The 21076-nt window shown below is 48.3% G+C and overlaps 1 protein-coding gene across 1 annotated transcript in view; it reads left to right on the top strand.

Annotated features, from left to right (window-relative positions):
- Positions 1–20672, top strand: part of gramd1c (GRAM domain containing 1c) — a 94041-nt gene extending 73369 nt beyond the window's left edge. The window contains exons 11-15 of the mRNA XM_085998372.1: positions 303–464; positions 4305–4383; positions 16505–16624; positions 18038–18143; positions 19159–20672. Coding sequence (XP_085854498.1) covers positions 303–464; positions 4305–4383; positions 16505–16624; positions 18038–18143; positions 19159–19233 — 542 coding nt within the window. The 3' untranslated portion in view covers positions 19234–20672. The remainder of the gene's footprint in view (positions 1–302; positions 465–4304; positions 4384–16504; positions 16625–18037; positions 18144–19158) is intronic.
- The last annotated feature ends 404 nt before the right edge of the window (positions 20673–21076 follow it).

The raw sequence follows: 21076 nt of genomic DNA, 5'->3' as shown, positions 1-21076 counted from the left end.
CAAAGCTATTTTGCCTGGTACCAGGAAATCCCTCACATATTCCATCCACTCTTCAACTTGCTTATTGTGGCATAAGCACATTACCCAGGCAGCACCTCTCGTGTCGTTTATTGCCAGAATGCTTCTCATTCAGTCTGTCTGTTGCTTGTGTATAAACAGAAGTTAAATGATGCACTTTTAAACAAACAGGTATCCTACAAACATTCCCCATTACTGCATTTGGGACGTTTGTCATTTTATATTGATGAAAATATAATTTGAAGAAAGACTTCTTCAACTTCATAGAGTGTCTCATTTTTCAGAATCGGACCTGTTGATTGAAGAAGCGTTGCACAATCCAATCTCCACAGAATTGGGTCAGCCTGGGCTTCGGAGGCGTCGCCGAGCCTACAGCCGGAGCCATGTGGACCAGTTTACTAGTTTACCTCCTCATCTGGGTGTAGCTCGAAGAGAAGTGTACACAGGTAGTGCATTAGTTATGATTATTTTACTGTGGGTTAAGTCAGATTTAGGTAAAGGTGACTGACATTTTAGGATAACTCACAACACGTGAAATGTGCTGAATCAACTACAGGAATAGCTGCGCAATAGTTGGTGAGATTGACCCTAAAATGCTGGCCAGTTGGGGTGTAAGACCATTGTCTGAAGATAGTGCAGAAGGTTGTGTGCCAAGCTTGCAACAGGTAAAGCATAATTTCCTGATTATTCGAAAGCACCAAACTTCCTCTGTTACAGGCTGTACACGTTCGCACCTTGGCCTGGAGTTTCTCAATCTCCATGACTGACTGGAGAATGAGAGAGAGAAAGATATCTCCATACCGATGATATCTCAAACTGCCTCTCCAAATGTAGGGAGAGAAAAACAAGGACTGTCCTCTGACCCCTCTCTCATATCTGGGTGTTGAGGATTAGTCTGCCGAGCTGCAATTCAAAGTAAGCACTTTGATTGAAAAGCACCCCCCACTTGGGTATGGAAGCTTGCAACATCCATACGTCTGTTCAGTTAAGCCCACTGTTGGGCAGAATGAATGAAAACCATTCTATTATAATGGCAATGTTTATTGCCTCAAAGCGAAGATGGCTGCAAAATCAAGAAGTTTGCTATCTGAAGGCTGGCCTCTCTGGTATCCCATCCCAGGACCAACTGAATCATTCTAAATGGCTTGTGTTAATTAAGAACATAAGAAATAGGAGCAGGAGTCGGCCATTTGGCCCCTCAAACCTGCTCCGCCATTCAATAAGATCCTGGCTGATCTTCGACCTCAACTCCACTTTCCTGCACTATCCCCATATCCTTTGATTCCCTTAATATCCAAAAATCTAACGATCTCTGTCTTGAATATACTCAACGACTGAGCCTCCACAGCCCTCTGGAGCAGAGAATTCCAAAGATTCACCACCTTCTGAGTGAAGAAATTTCTCCTCATCTCAGTCCTAAATGGCCGACCCCTTATTCTGAGACTGTGACCCCTGGTTCTAGACTCCCCAGCCAGGGGAAACATCCTCCCTGCATCTACCCTGTCAAGCCCTGTAAGAATTTTGTATGTTTCAATGAGATCACCTCTCATTCTTCTAAACTCGAGAGAATATAGACCTAGTCTACACAACCTGTCCTCATAGGACAATCCCCCCATCCCAGAAACCAGTCTGGTGAACCTTCGTTGCACTCCCTCTATGGCAAATATATCCTTCCATAGGTAAGGAGACTAGAACTGTGCACAATACTCCAGGTGTGGTCTCACCAGGGCCCTATATAATTGCAGTAAGACGTCTTTACTCTTATACTCAAATCCTCTTGTAATGAAGGCCAACATACCATTTGCTTTCCTAATTGATTGCTGTACCTGCATGTTAACTTTCAGTGATTCGTGTACAAGGACACCCAGGTCCCTCTGAACACCAACATTTCCCAATCTCTCACCATTTAAAAAATACTCTGCTTTTCTATTTTTCCTACCAAAGTGGATAACTTCACATTTCTCCACATTATATTCCATTTACCACCTTCTTGCCCACTCACTTAGCCTGTCTATATCCCCTTGAAGCCTCTTTGCATCCTCCTCACAGATCTGGGAAGAGGCTACAGACCTTCATTGTCACTGGGTCAAAATCCTGGAACTCCCTCCCTAACAGCACTGTGGGAGCACCTTCACCACACGGACTGCAGCGGTTCAAGAAGGCGGCTCACCACCACCTTCTCAAGGGCAACTGGGGGATGGGCAATAAATGCTGGCCTTGCCAGCGATGCCCACATCCCAGGAGCGAATAAAAAAGGACACTAAGAGGGAACAATCCAACCCAACACCCCACCATGTTCAAAATGCAAACTCTCATAGCGCCTGATTGGGGCAAGCAAGTGCATTCAGAGTTTCCAAAAAGTGGGCATTGCCTCAAAAAAAATTGTGTACACTCTGTCTATCCCCATGCACACCCTATTGCAATCCTTTGTTCTCCCTTCCAAGAAGCAAGGATGTCAGGAGTAGCTGAGGTCTGCACAAGGCTTCATAAAGGTCACCTGCCTTTCATTATAAGAGACTGACTGAAAGAAAATTAATTGGATGAAGTAGTTACAAAAGCAGTAAAATTGTGTGTGTTACTGGAGCAGAAATCTGGTCGACATTGAGCAGAAGGGAGGTAAATTGGGATGGAACCCATTTCCACCCCTTGTTGCAATGCGGGGGTGTACATGGGCACTTCTTACGTCCATCCCAACATTATTTTTGGAAGCATATCTCCCAGGGTCCTGGGCTCCCCCAGAAATCTCACCAGTTACGTCTCCCTTATGGCTGATGGAAAGTATATCTGCATGAAGCCAGCATACTTGCCATATGTGGGCCCCCAATTCCATACTCAAACAGCAATTGGCCCCAGAGGGATTAAATGTGCAACACACCTGCAAGGGAGCATCAGAAAAGAGCACTCCGAAATCCTGCCAGGTCCGCAGGCTCGAAACCCCAATGGACCTTCGATAAGGTCCCACACAAGAGGTTGGTGAACAAAATTAGGGCACATGGAATTGGGGGTAATATACTAGCATGGATTGAGAATTGGTTAACAGACAGAAAAAAAAGAGTAGGGATAAACGGGTCTTTTTCAGGATGGCAGGCTGTGACTAGTGCGGTACCGCAAGGATCGGTGCTTCGGCCCCAGCTATTCACAATCTATATCAATGATTTGGTTGAGGAGATTAAATGTAACATTTCCAAATTTGCTGATGACTCGAAGCTAGGTGGCAGTGTCAGTTGCGAAGAGGATGTGAAGAGGCTTCAAGGGGATCTCAACAGGCTCAGTGAGTGGGCGAGAACATGGCAGATGGAATATAATGTGGATAAATATGAAGTTATCTACTTTGGTAGAAAAAACAGAAAGGCAGAGTATTTCCTAAATGGTGAAAGATTGGGGAATGCAGATGCTCAAAGGGACCTGGGTGTCCTTGTACATGAGTCACTGAAAGTGAATGTGCAGGTGCAGCAAGCCATTAGAAAGGCAAATGGTATGCTGGCCTTCATTACAAGAGGATTTGAGTACAGGAGTAAAGAAGTCTTACTCCAATTATATAGGGCCTTGGTGAGACCACACCTGGAGTACTGTGTACAATTTTGGTCTCCTTACCTAAGGAAGGATATACTTGCCATAGAGGGAGTGCAATGAAGATTCACGAGATTGATTCCTGGGATGGCGGGACCGTCGTATGAGAAGAGATTGAGTAAACTAGGCCTGTATTCTCTTGAATTCAGAAGAATGAGAGGGGATCTTATTGAAGCATACAAAATTATTACAGGGCTTGATAGGGTGGATGCTGGGAGAATGTTTCCCTTGGCTGGGGAGTCTAGAACCAGGGGCCACAGCCTCAGGATAAAGGGTAGGCCATTCAGGACTGAGATGAGAAGAAATTTCTTCACACAGAGGGTGGTGAATCTTTGGAATTCTCTACCCCAGAGGGCTGTGGAGGCTCAGTCATTGGGTATATTCAAAACAGAAGTCGATAGATTTCTGACTAGTAAGGGCATCAAGGGACATGGCGATAGGGCCGGTGAATGGAGTTGAGGCAGAAGAACAGCCATGATCTCATTGAATGGTGGAGCAGGCTCGAAGGGCCGAATGGCCGACCCGTGCTCCTATTTCTTATGTTCTTATGCCATGTGCACCCAACCCTCATGTTTAAATGACTAATTTGGGATGGGATCATGTTGAGGCCAGTCTGGTGGGTGGAAGGTTTGCTGTTCTGCACTTCCTGCTGAAACCTCTGGGCCAAATGTTGGCATTATTTTACAATTGTGCTATTTTTGTTATTTTTATTGCAGATAGAGGAAATAATTTGGAAAATAAACCAGTAATGCAGAGTTGGAACCTTTCAAAGCTCGTGTTGACCATGAGTGCTATGTAAGTACATTTTGAAAGACTTTTCAAAAACATTTTTGCAGGAACACCATGTGAACAGCTAAAGACTTCAGACCTAACTGAGTTACTATCAGGGCAACTCCTCCAAAGATTGGGAGGCAGGTGTAAAATAGTCAGCAGATCGTAGACACATTAGGGTCGATTTTACAAAATGTTGCTCCTGGTGGGGAGCCTCGCCCTTAAGGGAGTATGGCCTAGAAATTCAGTTAAGGCCCGCCAGCAGGCTAACGCCCAAAAGTTAGCGCTGCGCGCGGAGCCAGGTGCGCCCGTCAGATATTCGGCTTTTGCGCCCCAAGTCGGAACCGGGCGCTATTCCAGGGTGTGCCCGCCCCCGCTTGGGGCGCTGAAACTGAATTTCTGCGCTGTAGGCCCCGCTGCGCTACCCGCTGCGGAGCGGCAGGCTGCGGTACTGCAGGCCTCCTCCTTCTCTTAAGGGGGAGGTGCCTGCAACAGCGAGATCGCCGCTGGATTGTGCCGGCAAATGAGCCCGGCACCACGGAGAAGTGCCGGGCTCGCGGAAAGCAGCCAGCAATGCCGCAGGGGGGGGGGTGGAGGAGGCCGGGGAAGGAGGTGCGGGCAGGCGGCCGCCGAAAAAGCGGCCGGCCGCACCTCCACCTTAAAGTGCCCCAGTAGCGCAGCAGTACGGCCCCGTTTTTCAATCGCTGTTTGCGGCCGCTGCAGAAGAGGCGGCCGCAACTAAATATGGGGTTTGGGCCGGAAGCGGGGCGGAACCGGGGCACTGCGCACACCGATGACGTCATCGGTGTCGGCGCAGCGCTACCGGCTACCGCCGCCATTACCGCAGCGCTGAATATCAGCGCACCCTCTTACACTGGCGCAGAAACCCTATTTGGGCGGTAACTGGGCGCAAAGCCCACTGAATTTCTAGCCCTATGTATCAGGAATTCAGGCACAGGCTTCCCATTTTTCATCTAAATTAATCTAATTTTTAGGCACTGTTGTGATGCTGCAGCATAATCCAATAGCCTGCTAATGCTACTGTTGAGACTTGCTTATGAATAATGACCACTGAGGCAAGGCACGAAGTGCAATCGTTGCCTATTGAACCAGCGTAGACCCTTGCTGGCTGTGAGCATGGGCTGCAAAACTGGAGGTGCCACGTCCTATGTCCAATTGGCACCCCACTGCATTTTGCGGCAAATTAAAAAGGCAGCTTTTTGGATGCTGATCTGTTGGTCAGTACAAACCTCGTTACAGGTAGCAAGAATATGTAAATGGTTCTCGCCTTGCAACTGTCTCGCTGCTTCCTTACACCCAATAGTGAGGTGTATGCATTTGAAATGGCACAGAAGTGCATGGATTGCCAGGCCTGCAGAAATGTTTTACATTTTTGTATTGTAAAATGTTTTATTTACAAATCCATCCTTCTTGCTTTCAGTTGCTACTTTGCTTGCAGCTACCTAATTGTGAGGATGGGAATTCTTTTGAGGTTCCAATGGCACTCCCAAGTTTGGAGGAGGGTGAGCAGTTCTAGAGGGGACAGAAAGGTACATCTTTACTGACTCAGACAGCCCTTCCTTGGCATGTCTTCAGCATCTCCACTTCACAAAGGGGCCGTTACACAGCTATGCCTTCTCCTGCAGACAGCTTGTACCACAGAGACAGCTTTTCCTGTGGCCATTCTTTAGCAGCGCCGGATCCTTCTGAGCCACCACAGGTGATTGTCTCACATCAACAACAACAACTTACATTTATATAGCGCCTTTTAACACAGTAAAAGGTCCCAAGACTCTTCATTAGGCTGTTAGCTGTGCAGATGCATCAAGCAAGTGACAGAGGTCCTGATGCAACATGAGTGATGGGAAAGAGACAGCAGCTGAAGTGAACATGGTATAGCAGATGACACCCAGGTACTGTACAGACTATTGAGCCTGTCTGCCACCTCCTAATAGACAAGGGCCTAGAAATTCAGTTGCGTTTGCGCCCAATTAGGGGCGAAAGAGTGGGTTGCGCCGGAAGTTGCGTCGCGCCCGAAATTAGGTGGGCCCTAACATCGGCGTTAGCCGGTAGTGCTGCGCCGGCACCGATGACGTCATCGGTGTGCGCAGTGCCCCGGTACCGCCCGAAACCACGCCGATCCCCATCTTCAGTAGCGGCCGCCTCTTCCGTGGCGGGCGCTAACAACATCGGGAGACCGGGTCCTTACTGCAGCCTTAGCGGCGCAAGTTAAGGTGGAGGTGCGGGGCGGCCGCTTTTTCGGCGGCCGCCTGCCCGCACCTCCTTCCCTGGCCTCCTCCCACCCCCCCACCCCCCCCCCGCGGCATTGCCGGCTGGTTTCCGTGGAGCCCGGCACTTCTCCGTTGTGCTGGGCTCTTTTGCCGGCACTTGCAATCGGGGCTCCGGCCGTTGCAGGCACCTCCCCCTTAAGAGAAGGGGGAGGCCTGCAGTACAGCAGCCTGCCGCACCGCATCGGGTGGCGCAGCGGGACCGGGAGCGCTGAAATTCACTTTCAGCGCCCCAAACGGGGCGGACACACCCTGTACCAGCGCCCGGTTCTGCTTTGGGGCGCTGAAAGTGAATATGGGGCGGGCACAACTGGCTCCGCGGCGGGCGCAAAATTTTCGGCGCAAACGTGCTGGCAGGGCTATACCCAATTTCTAGGCCAAGGTGTCATGCTGTTCTCTGGGGAGGAAGCCCGGAAATGCCAAATAGGGCAACCATTCTCGTATCTACCTCATTCAGCAGCAAATCCACATGGCCAGCCATCAAGCAGGGGTTTGGTGTCCACAGACTCTGCTTTCTACCTCAGCTTTGCATTTTCTTTCACTTTACTTTCACCTCGCATTCCCCGCTCTCACCCTCCCCTACTGCTTTGGCAAAGGCTGACAAATACATAAAATTAATTTTGAAACTTTGTAAAGACTGAAATAATATTTTCCCTTATCTGCAGCCACTTACCTTCATATGCACACATCCCATTAAATTTGAGCCACTGGACAGATTTTGTGCATCATCATTAACTTATCCACTGACACAAGCCCAGAACAGTTCTGGGTGCTTATCCTAACTATTCAAATGACCTGACCCTGAAAAATTGTGCACAGTTACCTCAATACCCTATAGGTTAGCTTATGCCATTAAACTTGGCATTATTTTGGCAGCAGATTCTGGGACAAAGACCGGAATTTTGCGGGGGGTCAGCGGGCGCATTCGGTGGCGGGTCGGGTGGGAAAGTGTTTTTTTTTGACAGCAGGTCGGGACCCCGCCACGTGCCTTTCCCAATGTCGGGTCTGTCAGCGCTGAGCAGACCCGACAGGCAGCGGTAGGGGACCCAATTAATCTCATTAACATCTGGTTGACAGATGCTTAACAGACTTTTTAAACTTACCTTTTCACTTTGACTTCATGGCCACGGGAACCACGCTGTTCGGGGACCACGGCTGTCAACCTGAGGCGGGAGTTCAGTGGCCATTGCTCCAGCTGATGAGTTGATAGCTTCAAATGTACAGTAAAAGCTCCCACCTGACAGATCATCACTTTCCTCAGCCACAAGCTATTTCTCAGTCCATTTCCAGCACAGATTCTGCAGACTTTCTACTTTACATCTAGTATCACCTCATTGGAAGAACTCTCTCACCATTGACAGAATGCTTCTGTCATCTCTACTTCACCTGCCATCTATTCTATCAACATGGGTACCCTTTATACTGTCTCACCTTGGTCCTCAGAATCCGACCACGATCAGCCCCAACACCAACAGCACCAGGCACACCAGCAGCACCAACAACAACACCAACCTTCTCCGTAATCACCTAATGCTGCACAGGACAGAGGGCATCAGCACCCGAGCACATTGCCGCCAGGGATGGCCTCACCATGGCCAGATTTACTTCACTTGACGCTGTATATCCTGGCTGCTACATGATGCGCCAGGTTGGCACCACCCCACGCCAACACCATAAAGCATCCCTACAATGTCCAAGCCATTCCTTTCACACGCGCCACCATTGGCGGGGTACCGTTATGTCTCACCATTCACTGCAACTCACTAAGCCACTTCCAAAGGTGCATACAAATCTGTCCAAGAATGTAAAGTGTTGAAAATAAAGGTTTCAGTATTTGACAGCACATTAACAGAAACTTTACATGAACATTGGATAAAACATCCAAGTGCCTACCCTTGTGTTTTGTTAGTTGGTATGAGTGCACTAGGATGAGGGTGAGTGTGAGGGGTGGCTAGTGAGATGGGGATGTGATAATGTAGATAGAGAGAGGGATGGGTGGATGTGCAAGGTAAGTTAGTGTGAGTAAGGATGTGTAGAGGTAGGGTAGGGAAGGCAGAGTGATGGGGATGTGATGAGAGGCACAGGAGGATGAAGGTGAGTGTGGCTTTGTATTAACGTTTCATGATCTAATGGGATCATTGCACCACTGCACCGAGGTCCTCCTGGCGACATCCTTGCTTGTGCCCTCTGGTCCACGGTGCAACCAGGCTGTGTTGGTGTCCTGGGGAGGTGTCTTCCGCCTATCGGAAGAGAAGAGGACCCCCCTGTGTGCTGTGACTCCCTGAGGGAGTCATGGGAGAACCTGGGTGCAGCCCTGCTCCTCTGTGTAGTCATTGTCAATGTTTGCAGCACCTCAATACTGTAGAACACTGACAGCACAAATATCAAAATAAAGGTGGCCGTGGTCCCTTTAAGGAAACCGGCTGATGACACATCATGAATGACGTCACCAGACCCGCTTCCTCTAATTGGCCGGAAAACGCGCTGGGCAGGCTTAACAAACCCCATCAGCGGAAATTCATTTCAAAGAGCGGGTTGGAGCCAGCAGCGGGGTCGGGACCCGCCACCGACATCGCCCGCCACCGACCCGCCAAGGTTAGTAAAATCGCGGCCTAAGTGTTCAGCATATCTGGATTACCATTCCACATTCACAAGTTGGTTTGTGAGGAAGCCTGACCCAATTCCCTGGACTCTGGAGAGGTCCCAGTGGATTGGAAAACCGCTAATGTAACACCCCTATTTAAGAAAGGAGGGAGACAGAAAGCAGGAAACTATAGACCAGTTAGCCTAACATCTGTCGTTGGGAAAATGCTGGAGTCCTTCATTAAGGAAGCAGTAACAGGGCATTTAGAAAAACATAATGCAGTCAAACAGAGTCAGCATGGTTTTAGGAAAGGGAAATCATGTTTAACAAATTTGCTGGAATTCTTTGAGGATGTAACAAGCAGGGTGGACAAGGGTGAGCCAGTGGATGTGGTGTATTTGGATTTCCAGAAGGCATTCGATAAGGTGCCACATAAAAGGTTACTGCATAAGATAAGAGCTCACGGAGTTGGGGGTAATATATTAGCATGGATAGAGAATTGGCTAACTAACAGAAAGCAGAGAGTCGGGATAAATGGGTCATTTTCAGGTTGGCAAACGGTAACTAGTGGGGTGCCACAGGGATCGGTGCTGGGGCCTCAACTATTTACAATCTACATTAATGACTTGGATGAAGGGATCGAGAGTAATGTAGCCAAGTTTGCGGATAATACAAAGATGGGTGGGAAAGCAAGTTGTGCAGAGGACTCAAAGAATTTGCAAAGGGGTATAGACAGGCTAGGTGAGTGGGCAAAAATTAAGCAGATGGAGTATAATGTGGGAAAGTGCAAGGTTATCCACTTTGGCAGGAAAAATAAAAAAGCAAACTATTATTTAAATGGAGAGAGATTACAAAATGCTGCAGTTCAGAGGGACCTGGGGGTCCTTGTGCATGAAACACAAAAAGTTAGTATGCAGGTACAGCAAGTACAGGAAACTTTCTGGTATCCGGCACGGACGGGACCGACGTGGTGCCGGTTCATCAACAATTCCGGATAACCGAACGCTATAGTAAAAGATACGGAGCTCAGAGCTCCGTATAAAGCAACAAACCCAGCTTCAAAACAATCGGCACAAGTTGCAAGCATCTCTGTAGCTTAGCAACAGCTTCAGCTACACCCTTGCACAGCAACAAATGGAGTAAAAAAAGTAATAAAAGTAATAAAAGTTACCTGAACTGACTCCTGAATTTTGCCGGTGGATAGAGCGTTCCGGTTATTTAGGGGCCGGTTAATCGAAAGTTTCCTGTAATCAAAAAGGCAAATGCTCCAAATGGGGGTTGGAGTATTGATGCGCCATCAATTACTCCAAAGACTGAGGTTAAGCGAGTAACAATCAGGCTTTTATTAACTAAAGAATGAAGGTCTTGTCTCGAGTGGTCGACCCGTCCAGAATACTAAGGGACTGGGAGGTAGTCACTTATATACCTGGAATAGTGGGAGGAGTCGGCCGAGGCATGTCCAGACCTGTACCTAGTGGAATACACATGCACATACAGACAGGTATAACAGTGGTTTACCACATTCACCCCTTGTTTAAAAATGAGTCTGGCGGGGTGAAGTGTATTTAAAAGTTCGTGTATTGGAGTCTCTCCGGAGGTCTTGTCTGCCGCTGTGATCGACGTGGTGACGGCAGGGGTGGTGGAGCTTCCGGCGTCGCGTCCCGTGTAGGCTGGGGCCCTGGAGTGTAGTCCTCGTGGGTGATGGTCCAAGGCAAGCCGGCTGTTGGGGTTGGATATCGGGTCGTGGGGGGGGTGGTAATGGGTAGTGGGTTACAGCGGTCCCCGAGGGTGCAAGGTCTCGTATGGAGACTGTGTCCTCCCGCCCTATGGCGGTCCCCGAGGGTGCGAGGTCTCGTATGGAGACTGTGTCCTCCCGCCCGTCCGGGTACGCAATGTAAGCGTACTGGGGGTTGGCATGGAGGAGGTCGACCCTCTCGACCAGGGGGTCCGTTTTATTGGCCCTCACGTGTCTTCTCAGTAGTACCGGCCCTGGGGACGTCAGCCATGGAGGTAACGATGTCCCCGATGTGGACTTCCTTGGGAAGACAAACATTTTCTCGTGAGGGGTGGCATTGGTAGCAGTGCAGAGCAGTGACCGAATCGAGTGGAGCGCATCGGGGAGCACCTCCTGCCAGCGGGAGGTCGGAAGGCCCCTAGACTTTAAGGCTAGTAGGGTGGCCTTCCAAACTGTTGCATTCTCTCTTTCCACCTGTCCGTTCCCCCGGGGGTTGTAACTGGTGGTCCTGCTTGTGGCTATACCCCTAGCGAGCAGGTACTGGCGGAGATCGTCACTCATAAACGATGAGCCCCGGTCGCTATGGATATAGCTGGGGAAACCGAACAGGGTGAAGAGGCTGTTCAGAGATTTAATGACCGTGGCACTGGTCATGTCCGAGCAGGGGATAGCGAACGGGAAACGGGAGTACTCGTCAATGATGTTGAGGAAGTACACATTGCGGTCGGAGGAGGGGAGAGGCCCTTTAAAATCGACGCTCAGGCGTTCGAAAGGGCGAGTGGCTTTTATCAGGTGGGCTCTGTCTGGTCTATAAAAGTGCGGTTTGCACTCAGCGCAGACTTGGCAGTTCTTGGTCATGGCCCTGACCTCCTCGATGGAGTAAGGCAGGTTGCGGGCCTTGATGAAGTGGAAGAACCTGGTGACCCCCGGGTGGCAGAGGTCATTGTGGAGGGCCCTCAGCCTATCGATCTGCGTGCTGGCGCAGGTGCCACGTGATAGGGCATCTGGGGGTTCATTGAGCTTCCCAGGCCGGTACAAGATCTCGTAGTTGTAGGTGGAAAGTTCGATTCTCCACCTCAAGATCTTGTCATTTTTGATTTTGCCCCTCTGCTTGTTGTTGAACATAAAAGCAACTGAACGCTGGTCAGTGAGCAGGGTAAATCGTTTTCCGGCCAGGTAGTGCCTCCAATGACGCACAGCCTCCACAATAGCCTGGGCCTCCTTCTCGACCGCGGAGTGTCTGGTCTCCGGGCCCTGGAGGGTTCGTGAGAAGAATGCCACAGGTCTGCCCGCCTGATTAAGGGTGGCGGCCAGAGCGAAGTCGGACGCATCGCTTTCCACCTGGAAGGGGATGGATTCGTCCACTGCGTGCATGGTGGCTTTGGCAATGTCCTCCTTGATATGGTGGAAGGCCGAGCGGGCCTCTGCCATCAGGGGAAAAGAGGTGGATTTGATCAGCGGACGGGCTTTGTCTGCATAGTAGGGGACCCACTGAGCGTAGTAGGAAAAAAACCCTAGGCACCTCTTCAGGGCTTTTAGGCAGTGGGGCAGTGGGAGTTCCATAAGGGGACACATCCGGTCTGGGTCGGGACCGATGACCCCGTGTTCCACAACACAGCCAAGGATGGCGAGGCGGTCTGTGCGGAATATGCACTTCTCCTTGTTATATGTCAGGTTCAGGAGTTGGGCGGTGCGGAGGAATTTCTCGAGGTTTGCGTCATGGTCCTGCAAGTCATGGTCGCAGATGGTCACATTGTCTAGGTAAGGGAAAGTGGCCTGCAGCGCGTTTTGATCGACCATCCGGTCCATCTCCCTTTGGAAGACGGAGACCCCGTTGGTAACGCCGAAGGGAACCCTAAGGAAGTGATAGAGGCGGCCGTTTGCCTCAAAAGCAGTATACTGGCGGTCTTCAGGGCGGATGGGGAGCTGGTGGTACGCTGATTTCAGGTCAATGGTCGAAAAGACGCGGTACTGCGCGATCTGGTTGACCATGTCAGCTATGTGGGGGAGTGGGTAGGCGTCCAGCAGGGTGTAGCGGTTTATTGTTTGGCTGTAGTCGATGACCAGGCGTTGTTTCTCGCCGGTCTTAACGACCACAACCTGGGCTCGCCAGGGGCTGGAGCTGCCCTCAATAATCCCCTCCTTCAGGAGTCGCTCCACTTCGGTTTTGATGAAAACCCTGTCCCCGGCACTGTATCGCCTGCTCTTTGTGGCGATGGGCTTACAGTCGGGGGTGAGGTTAGCAAACAGTGGGGGGGGTGGGACTCTGAGTGTGGAGAGGTTGCATCTGGTGCGCGGCGGGCAATTTGGAGGCTGCTGGCTGCGGACTGTGAGTGGGGGGAGGGGGCCACCGTACGCCATCGTAACGCTTTTGAGGTGGCACTGGAAATCCAACCCCAGTAGGACGGCAGCGCAGAGGTCGGGCAGGACCAGGAGTTTAAAATTATTGAATACAGTCCCGTCTACTACTAGTGTCACCACGCAGTAGCCGCCAATGTCCACTGACTGTGACTCGGAGGCCATAGAAATCCGCTGGTGCGCAGGCAGGACTGGGAGAGAGCAACGCCGCACCGTGTCGGGGTGGATGAAGCTCTCTGTGCTCCCGGAGTCAAAAAGGCAGTTTATTGCATGGCTGTTTACCTTAACGTCCATTTTGGACCGAGCTAGTTGGTGCGGTCTCGTTTGGTCCAGCGTAACAGAGGCCAGCGTAGGGGTCGGTGTGTCGCTGCGGGTATCAAATGGGGGGGGGTTGGCGGTCTGCTGCGTCCCGGCTGGTGTCCAAGATGGCAGCGTCCATGATTCCCATGTGGCTGGAGTCGTCCAAGATGGCTGCTGCTGCGGTGGTTCGCACATGGCTGGGGAGGCCCAAGATGGCGGCCCGCACGGCCCACACGCGGCGCTGTTGGGGGCCCAAGATGGCGGCTCGCCCGGCCCACACGCGGCGCTGCTGGCGTTCGGGGTGGCTTTGGCCTTGCAGACGCTGGCGTAGTGTCCCTTTTTCCCGCAGCCCGAGCAGGTCGCATTCTTCGCCAGGCAGCGCGCTCTGGGGTGTTTGGCCTGGCCACAGAAGTAGCATTTCTGGCCTTGGGATACTGCTGTCTGGCTTTGGGACACTGCTGCGGTAGTTGGCCCATTGTTGGGCTGTGGCTGGGGTGGCACGGTGCTATGGGGCTGTCCTACCGTGTCCCAGGTTGTCGTTCCCCGCGACGTCCACGGTGCAGAGGAGTAGGCATCCATGCCCCGGTGGGCTGCGTCCAGCGTTAGTACGATTTCGGAGGCTTTGTTGAGGGTGAGGTCGCTCTGCTCCAGCAGACGCTGTCGGGTGTAGTTGGACCTGTGGCCCGCTACGAAGGCATCCCGGATCAGTTCCTCCGTGTACTTAGCGGGCGTTACCGCCTTACACCCACAGGCCCGGCCAAGCACAGACAGTGCTTGGAGGTATTCCTCAGTCGATTCCCCAGGTTGTTGCTTGCAACTCCCCAGGAGGTGCCTGGCGTACACTTCGTTCACAGGGTGCGCGTACTGGGTCTTGAGGAGCTGGAGGGCGTCTGTGTACGAGGTCGCGTCCCGGATGACTGAGTACACTCGGTGGTTCACCTTGGAGATCAGGACAGACAGTTTGTCCGCATCCGTTTCGACCGCAGTGGAGGCAGTCAGGAATGTCTCGAAGCACATGAGCCAGTGAGCAAACTTGGTGGAAGCGTCCGCTTCCCGACTGTCCAGGTCCAGGCATGCTGGTGTGAGGATCTTCTCCATTATAAAAAATTTAGTTGATAAAATTGATGCGCCATCAATTACTCAAAAGACTGAGGTTCGCGAGTAACAATCAGGCTTTTATTAACTAAAGAATGAAGGTCTTGTCTCGAGTGGTCGACCCGTCCAGAATACTAAGGGACTGGGAGGTAGTCACTTATATACCTGGAATAGTGGGAGGAGTCGGCCGAGGCATGTCCAGACCTGTACCTAGTGGAATACACATGCACATACAGACAGGTATAACTGTGGTTTACCACAAGTATAAAAGCAGGGAAGTCCTGCTACAACTGTACAGGGTATTGGTGAGACCACACCTGGAGTACTGCGTACAGTTTTGGTCTCCTTATTTAAGGAAGGATATACTTGCATTGGAGGCAGTTCAGAGATGATTCACTAGGTTAATTCCAGAGATGAGGGGGTTGACTTATGAGGAAAGGTTGAGCAGGCTGGGCCTATACTCATTGGAATTTAGAAGAATGAGAGGTGACCTTATTGACACATATAAGATACTGAGGGGGCTCGACAGGGTAGATGCAGAGAGGATGTTTCCCCTCGTGGGGAAATCTAGAACTCGGGGGCACAGTCTCAGAATAAAGGGTCGTCCTTTTAGAACTGAGATGAGGAGGAATTTCTTCTCTCAGAGGGTCGTAAATCTGTGGAATTCTCTGCCCCAGAGAGCTGTGGAGGCTGGGTCATTAAATACATTTAAAGTGGAGATAGACAAAATTTTTGCAAGATAAGGGAGTGAAGGGGTATGGGGAGCGGGCTGGGAAATGGCTTTGAGCCCAAGGTCAGCCATGATCTTATTGAATGGCGGAGCAGGCTTGAGGGGCCGAGTGGCCTATTCCTGCTCCTATTTCTTATGTAATGTGAAAGTGAAAATAAGAGAAGATGCTTTCTTCTTGTACTGTCACATGTTGCATACTGTTTGTTTTCAGGATTCAGCAGAGTTTGGTCTGAACCATTAAAAGTAGCAACGCAGATTAACAAGGCCATAAAAAATGCAAACAAAGCATTAATAGAGGTCTTTTAAAATTATGAATGGGTTTGATAGGGTAGACGTAGAGAAGATGTTTCCACTTGTGGGAGTGACCAAAACTAAGGGCCATCAATATAAGATAGTCACTGATAAATCCAATAGGGAATTCAGGAGAAACTTCTTTAACCAGATAGTGGTTAGAATGTGGAACTCGCTACCACAGGGAATGGTTGAGATGAATAGCAGAGATGCAATTTAAGGGGAAGCTGGATAAACAGATGTGGAAGAAAGGAATAGAAAGTTCTGCTGATGGGGTGAGATGAAGAGGGGAGGGAGGAGGCTCGTGTGGGGCACAAACACCGGCACGGACCAGTTGGGCCGAATGGCCTGTTTCTGTGCTGGACATTCTATGTAGGCAACACAAGAAGCTGTGTCTGGCTACCTGAAGTCAGTATCCCAATCAATCTAAAGGGATTGTGTCTGGTGGTTCTTCCGATTGCCAGCCTGAACATACATGTGTAGTGTATCGTAAATGTTTGTTTCATTCAAAAATGAAGAATCTTCAAAACTGATAATCGTATTTTTCAGAGGACATTTGGAGCATTGTACAAATGGAAGGGAGTTGTACTAATTGTATTTTGTGAGTTAATTATCTATAAGCAGAAATATGAAGTATTTTTGTAAATAAAATTAAACGAATGTTTTTTCCAAATAATAAAGTCCATTTTCTTTCCAAGAATAGCTGGTGATCTGGAACCCACCCTTTGGAGCTGTACAACTAATTCAATTCTTTTATATTTCAGTCTCTTTATCCTAGCCTTGTTGAATTTAGGCCTGTTTTTTAAACTTTTGAGCATAGAAGATGTGGCCCAAAAGGTCTACTTATCGAACAAGATAAGAACATCTGAAAAACTGAGTCTTAGGTAAGTGGTGCTCCATAAAGTCAGAAGTGTCGTAGTAAAGCATCCCAAGGCGCTGCACAGGAGTATTATAAGACAAAAAATTTGACACCGAGCCACTTAAGGATAAATTAGGGCAGGTGACCAAAAGTTTGGTCAAAGAGGTAGGTTTTAAGGAGTGTCATAAAGGAAGAAAGAGAAGTAGCGAGGTGGAGAGGTTGAGGCAGGGAATTCCAGAGCTTAGGGCCTAGGCAGCAGAAGGCACGGCCACCAGTGGGTGAGCGATTATAATCAGGATGCTCAAGAGGGCAGAATTAGAGGAGTGCAGATATCTCGGGGCGGGGGGGTTGTGGGGCTGAAGGAGATTACAGAGATAGGGAGGGGAGAGGCCATGGAGGGATTTGAAAACAAGGATGAGCATTTTGAAATCAAGGCGCTGCTTAACCGAGAGCCAATGTAGGTCAGTGAGCAGAAGGGAGATGGGCGAATGGGACTCGGTGCGAGTTAGGACACGGGCAGCCGAGTTTTAGATGACCTCAAGTTTACGCAGGGTGGAATGTGGGAGGCCAGCCAGGAGTGCGTTGGAATAGTCAAGCCTAGAGGTAACAAAGGCATGGATGAGGGTTTCAGCAGCAGATGAGCTGAGGCAGGGGCGGAGACAGGTGACGTTACGTAAGCAGGAGAGACCAGTCACACTAAACCCAAGTGCAGACCTGAAATTTATAACTGTGATTACCAGCTAAAGCAGTATGGGAGAACCTGCCACAATCAGTTACAATCTTCCCTAGACTGGATAGGCTGTATCAGGTTTCGTAGTCCCAAGACTGGGTCGAATTTAATCGCCACTAGAGGATTCCATGGTGAATTTTCCAGTACAGACTAAGTATGGCAATTCATTTCATCAAGCAAAGACACCTCGACAAGAAACTGTAGAGGCAGGGAACACTTCATCTATACATGAGCAGCTAGCTACCAGGTTCACTGGATCTGTAGAGGCAGGGAACACTTCATCTATACACGAGCAGTTACCAGGTTCACTGGATCTGTAGAGGCAGGGAACACTTCATCTATACACGAGCAGTTACCTGGTTCGCTGGATCTGTAGAGGCAGGGAACACTTCATCTATACACGAGCAGCTAGCTACCAGGTTCGCTGGATCTGTAGAGGCAGGGAACACTTCATCTACACATGAGCAGTTACCAGGTTCACTGGATCACATTCATGCCCAAGCACAAGCAATAAATATGGCAATGACACATCTCCCTGATGGAGGGAGGCCAGGCTCAAGCCATTGTGGCACTGAGTAAGACGGTTCACCCAAGGTACTATAGTTCTATTTGTGCCATTCAGCATGCTCTTGCATCTGGTTTTAAAAACATATCCTGAAAACCTCTTCGAGTTTCGCTGAGACAGTATTATTTTCCTACTTCCCACAGTTTAGATCAAGAGAAGATAACAAAGCAGGAAGCGAAACACAAGAATAACGCCGAACTTCAAAGACTGCGGACGATGATCAATAATTCCATTTTACTTCTAGAACAGGTACTACGTATGAACAGGGAGCATTTTTGAAGAGGTCTGTAAATTTCATGTGTAAAGGTGCTCCCTGACTGGTCCATCATCAGGGAGATGCAGCTTATGCTGATGGTTGCGAGGCATAGAGCTGTGCTAGTAAAATAAAAGGTATTGGGAGAACAAACTTACTATTAAATCTGGCTGCAGTTCCTTTTGAAATGCGGGGTAAATTCAGCATTCTTGCACAGGAGCCCGGGCCACGATAGGGCTACATTAATCTCCTCTGACCTGCTGTCATTAAACGTGCCTCCCAACTGGGACACTTTTTGTTTTAAAGTTATTTTGATTACTTTTCTCATTCGTCATTTTAAGTGCTTTGATATTAGAAATGATTCAGTATGCAATTATAATTTATATTATTACAAAAATAGTATTTTTATTATCTCAAGTTAAATAAGTCATAAGTAATAGGAGTTAGAAATAAAATGTGAACCTCCTCAAGTGAAAATAAAAGCAATTACAAAGTCAGTGAAGTATTCTGCTTATAAAAACTGTTCAATTTAGTTAAAAATCTGAATTTGAATTGTCTGTATGCAGAAATGAAAGTAAGTTTGCCATATTTTATTTCTAGTGTTAGCAGTAAGAATTTCCTCAGTTCCCGCTGCCATAACTTTTGGGGGTTTTCGCCCCATCTCCGACTAAGCTATGGGAGCAGGGCCAACGCCGAAGAAATTCCCAGCCAAGTTTTTTTTTTCAATTCCCGCATTTCCTGGGCTATTAATGTGATGAGCTTTAACATGCAGCCTCGGTGAGTGGGTCAGTTTTGAAACAAGGATTCAAAATGCCCACCTGACACACTGTAGTGGGATTAACAGAAACTATACTTCCACAGGCCAACTTGTAGCAAGTGTGATCATTCATCAAATACTTGTGGGTAAATTGACAGCCACTTGTAAACTTGGGCTTATGAAGTCAGTTGTGGGTGCTTCTGTCCAGGAAGAGTATTCGTCCATTCAATTTTTGTTTTCTTTCTCATTTACAGTTGAAAAGTTCACTCGCAGCGATTCAGAAAAGTTTTGAACTGCAAAACCAGACTGTGAAGATCCCCAGCAGATAGGGCTTCTGAAGAGTGCAGGTGAAATCTGAGCATAGCCAAGAGAAGATGGAAAAGAATAACATAACACTAGTGTTTATATAGTGCCTTTCGCATCGAGAACAACCCAATATAGATAATGCGCTCACACCCTGGTGTGGGACTCAAACACACAACCTCCGACTCAGACCGGTGAGCTCGCAAATGGGCTAAGCTGATGCACAAATATACAAAGTGTGATTACAGCAGATTGCAATCCTTGGCCACACTGCACATTAAAAGTAAATTCTACTGAGCGACCAATTAATTTACAACTGTGATGGATGCTATGTGAATTCTCCAGAACTTGGGACCAGATGGAAGATCAAAACGCCGACCATTAAACTACTGCACTTCAATAATCATTTCACAGCTGTATTTTTTAATAACAACTTTAACCTTTCACCAGTTAAGAATTGCACGGTTTGTTTGGGCTGTGGCTCTTTCTGGACCTCACTTGCATCATTTAATTTTATGTAGAAATTGACATTATCCAGTTGTTGCACACAAAACCTAGCTGGAGTTTGTACTTAGAAACTTGTGTTAATATGGATTAAAATCCACTGCAATTTATAGAAATAAATTTTAAAAAATTATGAATGATTTATAAACAGATGTTTAATACATAGTATCTAATTGCAAAGCTAGTTTTAAAGGAATCTCCCCAAAACTGGAAAGATTTTTAAATAAGGCAATGTTATGAAGTGATCTGTAGCATGTCAGGGCCATTTTTTCATTGTTTACATTTGGAATGTAAAGAAAGAAGTTGCATTTATTTCTTTTATTTTGGAATGTACTGTTATTCCACCTGTGTTTTAATTGACCTTTAGTGATTTCTAGTGAAGTCTTGAAGGCAGAAATTACTGTTGCAGATAATAGCAGACAACCGCTCAGTGTATACACCTGTTCCCTCTGTTTGCTAAGCAGGCACTTAAATGAGTAAACGCTTGTTAAAACAGTGGCCCGAGGAATGTCCTACAGATACATTAAGTGTTTGTCTGCTGTTGTTATGAACAGTAATTTCAATCCTCTTAATATTATTTTTCTGGGGCAGCAAAGCCTCACGGTGTCAGAACACTAACTGTAGTGGAAGGGTAAAAGATAACTTGAGGATTCAGGAGCGACTGAGGTCCGTAACCTGAGGGCCTGCAGTCAGCATTTGTTTTATTAGAGTATCTGAGTACGATTGCAATTCAGGCACAAATTAATAACCACTTGGGACATCAGATTGAAGAAAAGAATTTCAGGATATCTATACTGATGTGACATGCGTGACGTACTGGGGAAGGGTAGTAAGGAAACGTATGGTAACTGGCAGACTAGAAACAGATTTATTGAAAGATCTTTAATTTTTTAATTAAAAAAAAAATTTCTATTGTATAAAATCTATGGCGCATGTTCGGCAAATAAATATTAATTGCTTACTGCTTGTTTTCAGTGTTACTAAATGACTTGGTTAGAAATTTCCTTTCAAAACAATATAGTTAAGCGGTTGAATAAAGAACATAAGAATAATCAATCTCCGTTGTGTTCTGCCCCCAGGACAGCTCCTAACTCAAGTCTCAGACATGAGATTCTGGAGCCACTTACTGAGGAAGACTAGCTGGGATGGTTTCCCGTTGCTTTCCTCGTGGTTTCTATCTTCTGAGCATTTTCTCCTAGGTGGGCTGCAAGCAAGGCTAACGAGCCCCCACTACCCCTCACAATGGGAAGGTGGGCAGGCGCACCGATCGGATCGAATGTCCGCAATCCCTGCTCAGAGTGCCAGGGTTGGGAGTACAACCAACTTGTTCTAATCATTGTACATGATTGGGAAAGTGAAACCTTC

Source organism: Somniosus microcephalus, chromosome 10, assembly GCF_052327205.1.
Source record: "Somniosus microcephalus isolate GS21.2 chromosome 10, FLI_Smic_1.0, whole genome shotgun sequence".
Taxonomy (NCBI): Eukaryota; Metazoa; Chordata; class Chondrichthyes; order Squaliformes; family Somniosidae; genus Somniosus; species Somniosus microcephalus.
This window is presented reverse-complemented; position numbering and strand designations above follow the sequence as displayed.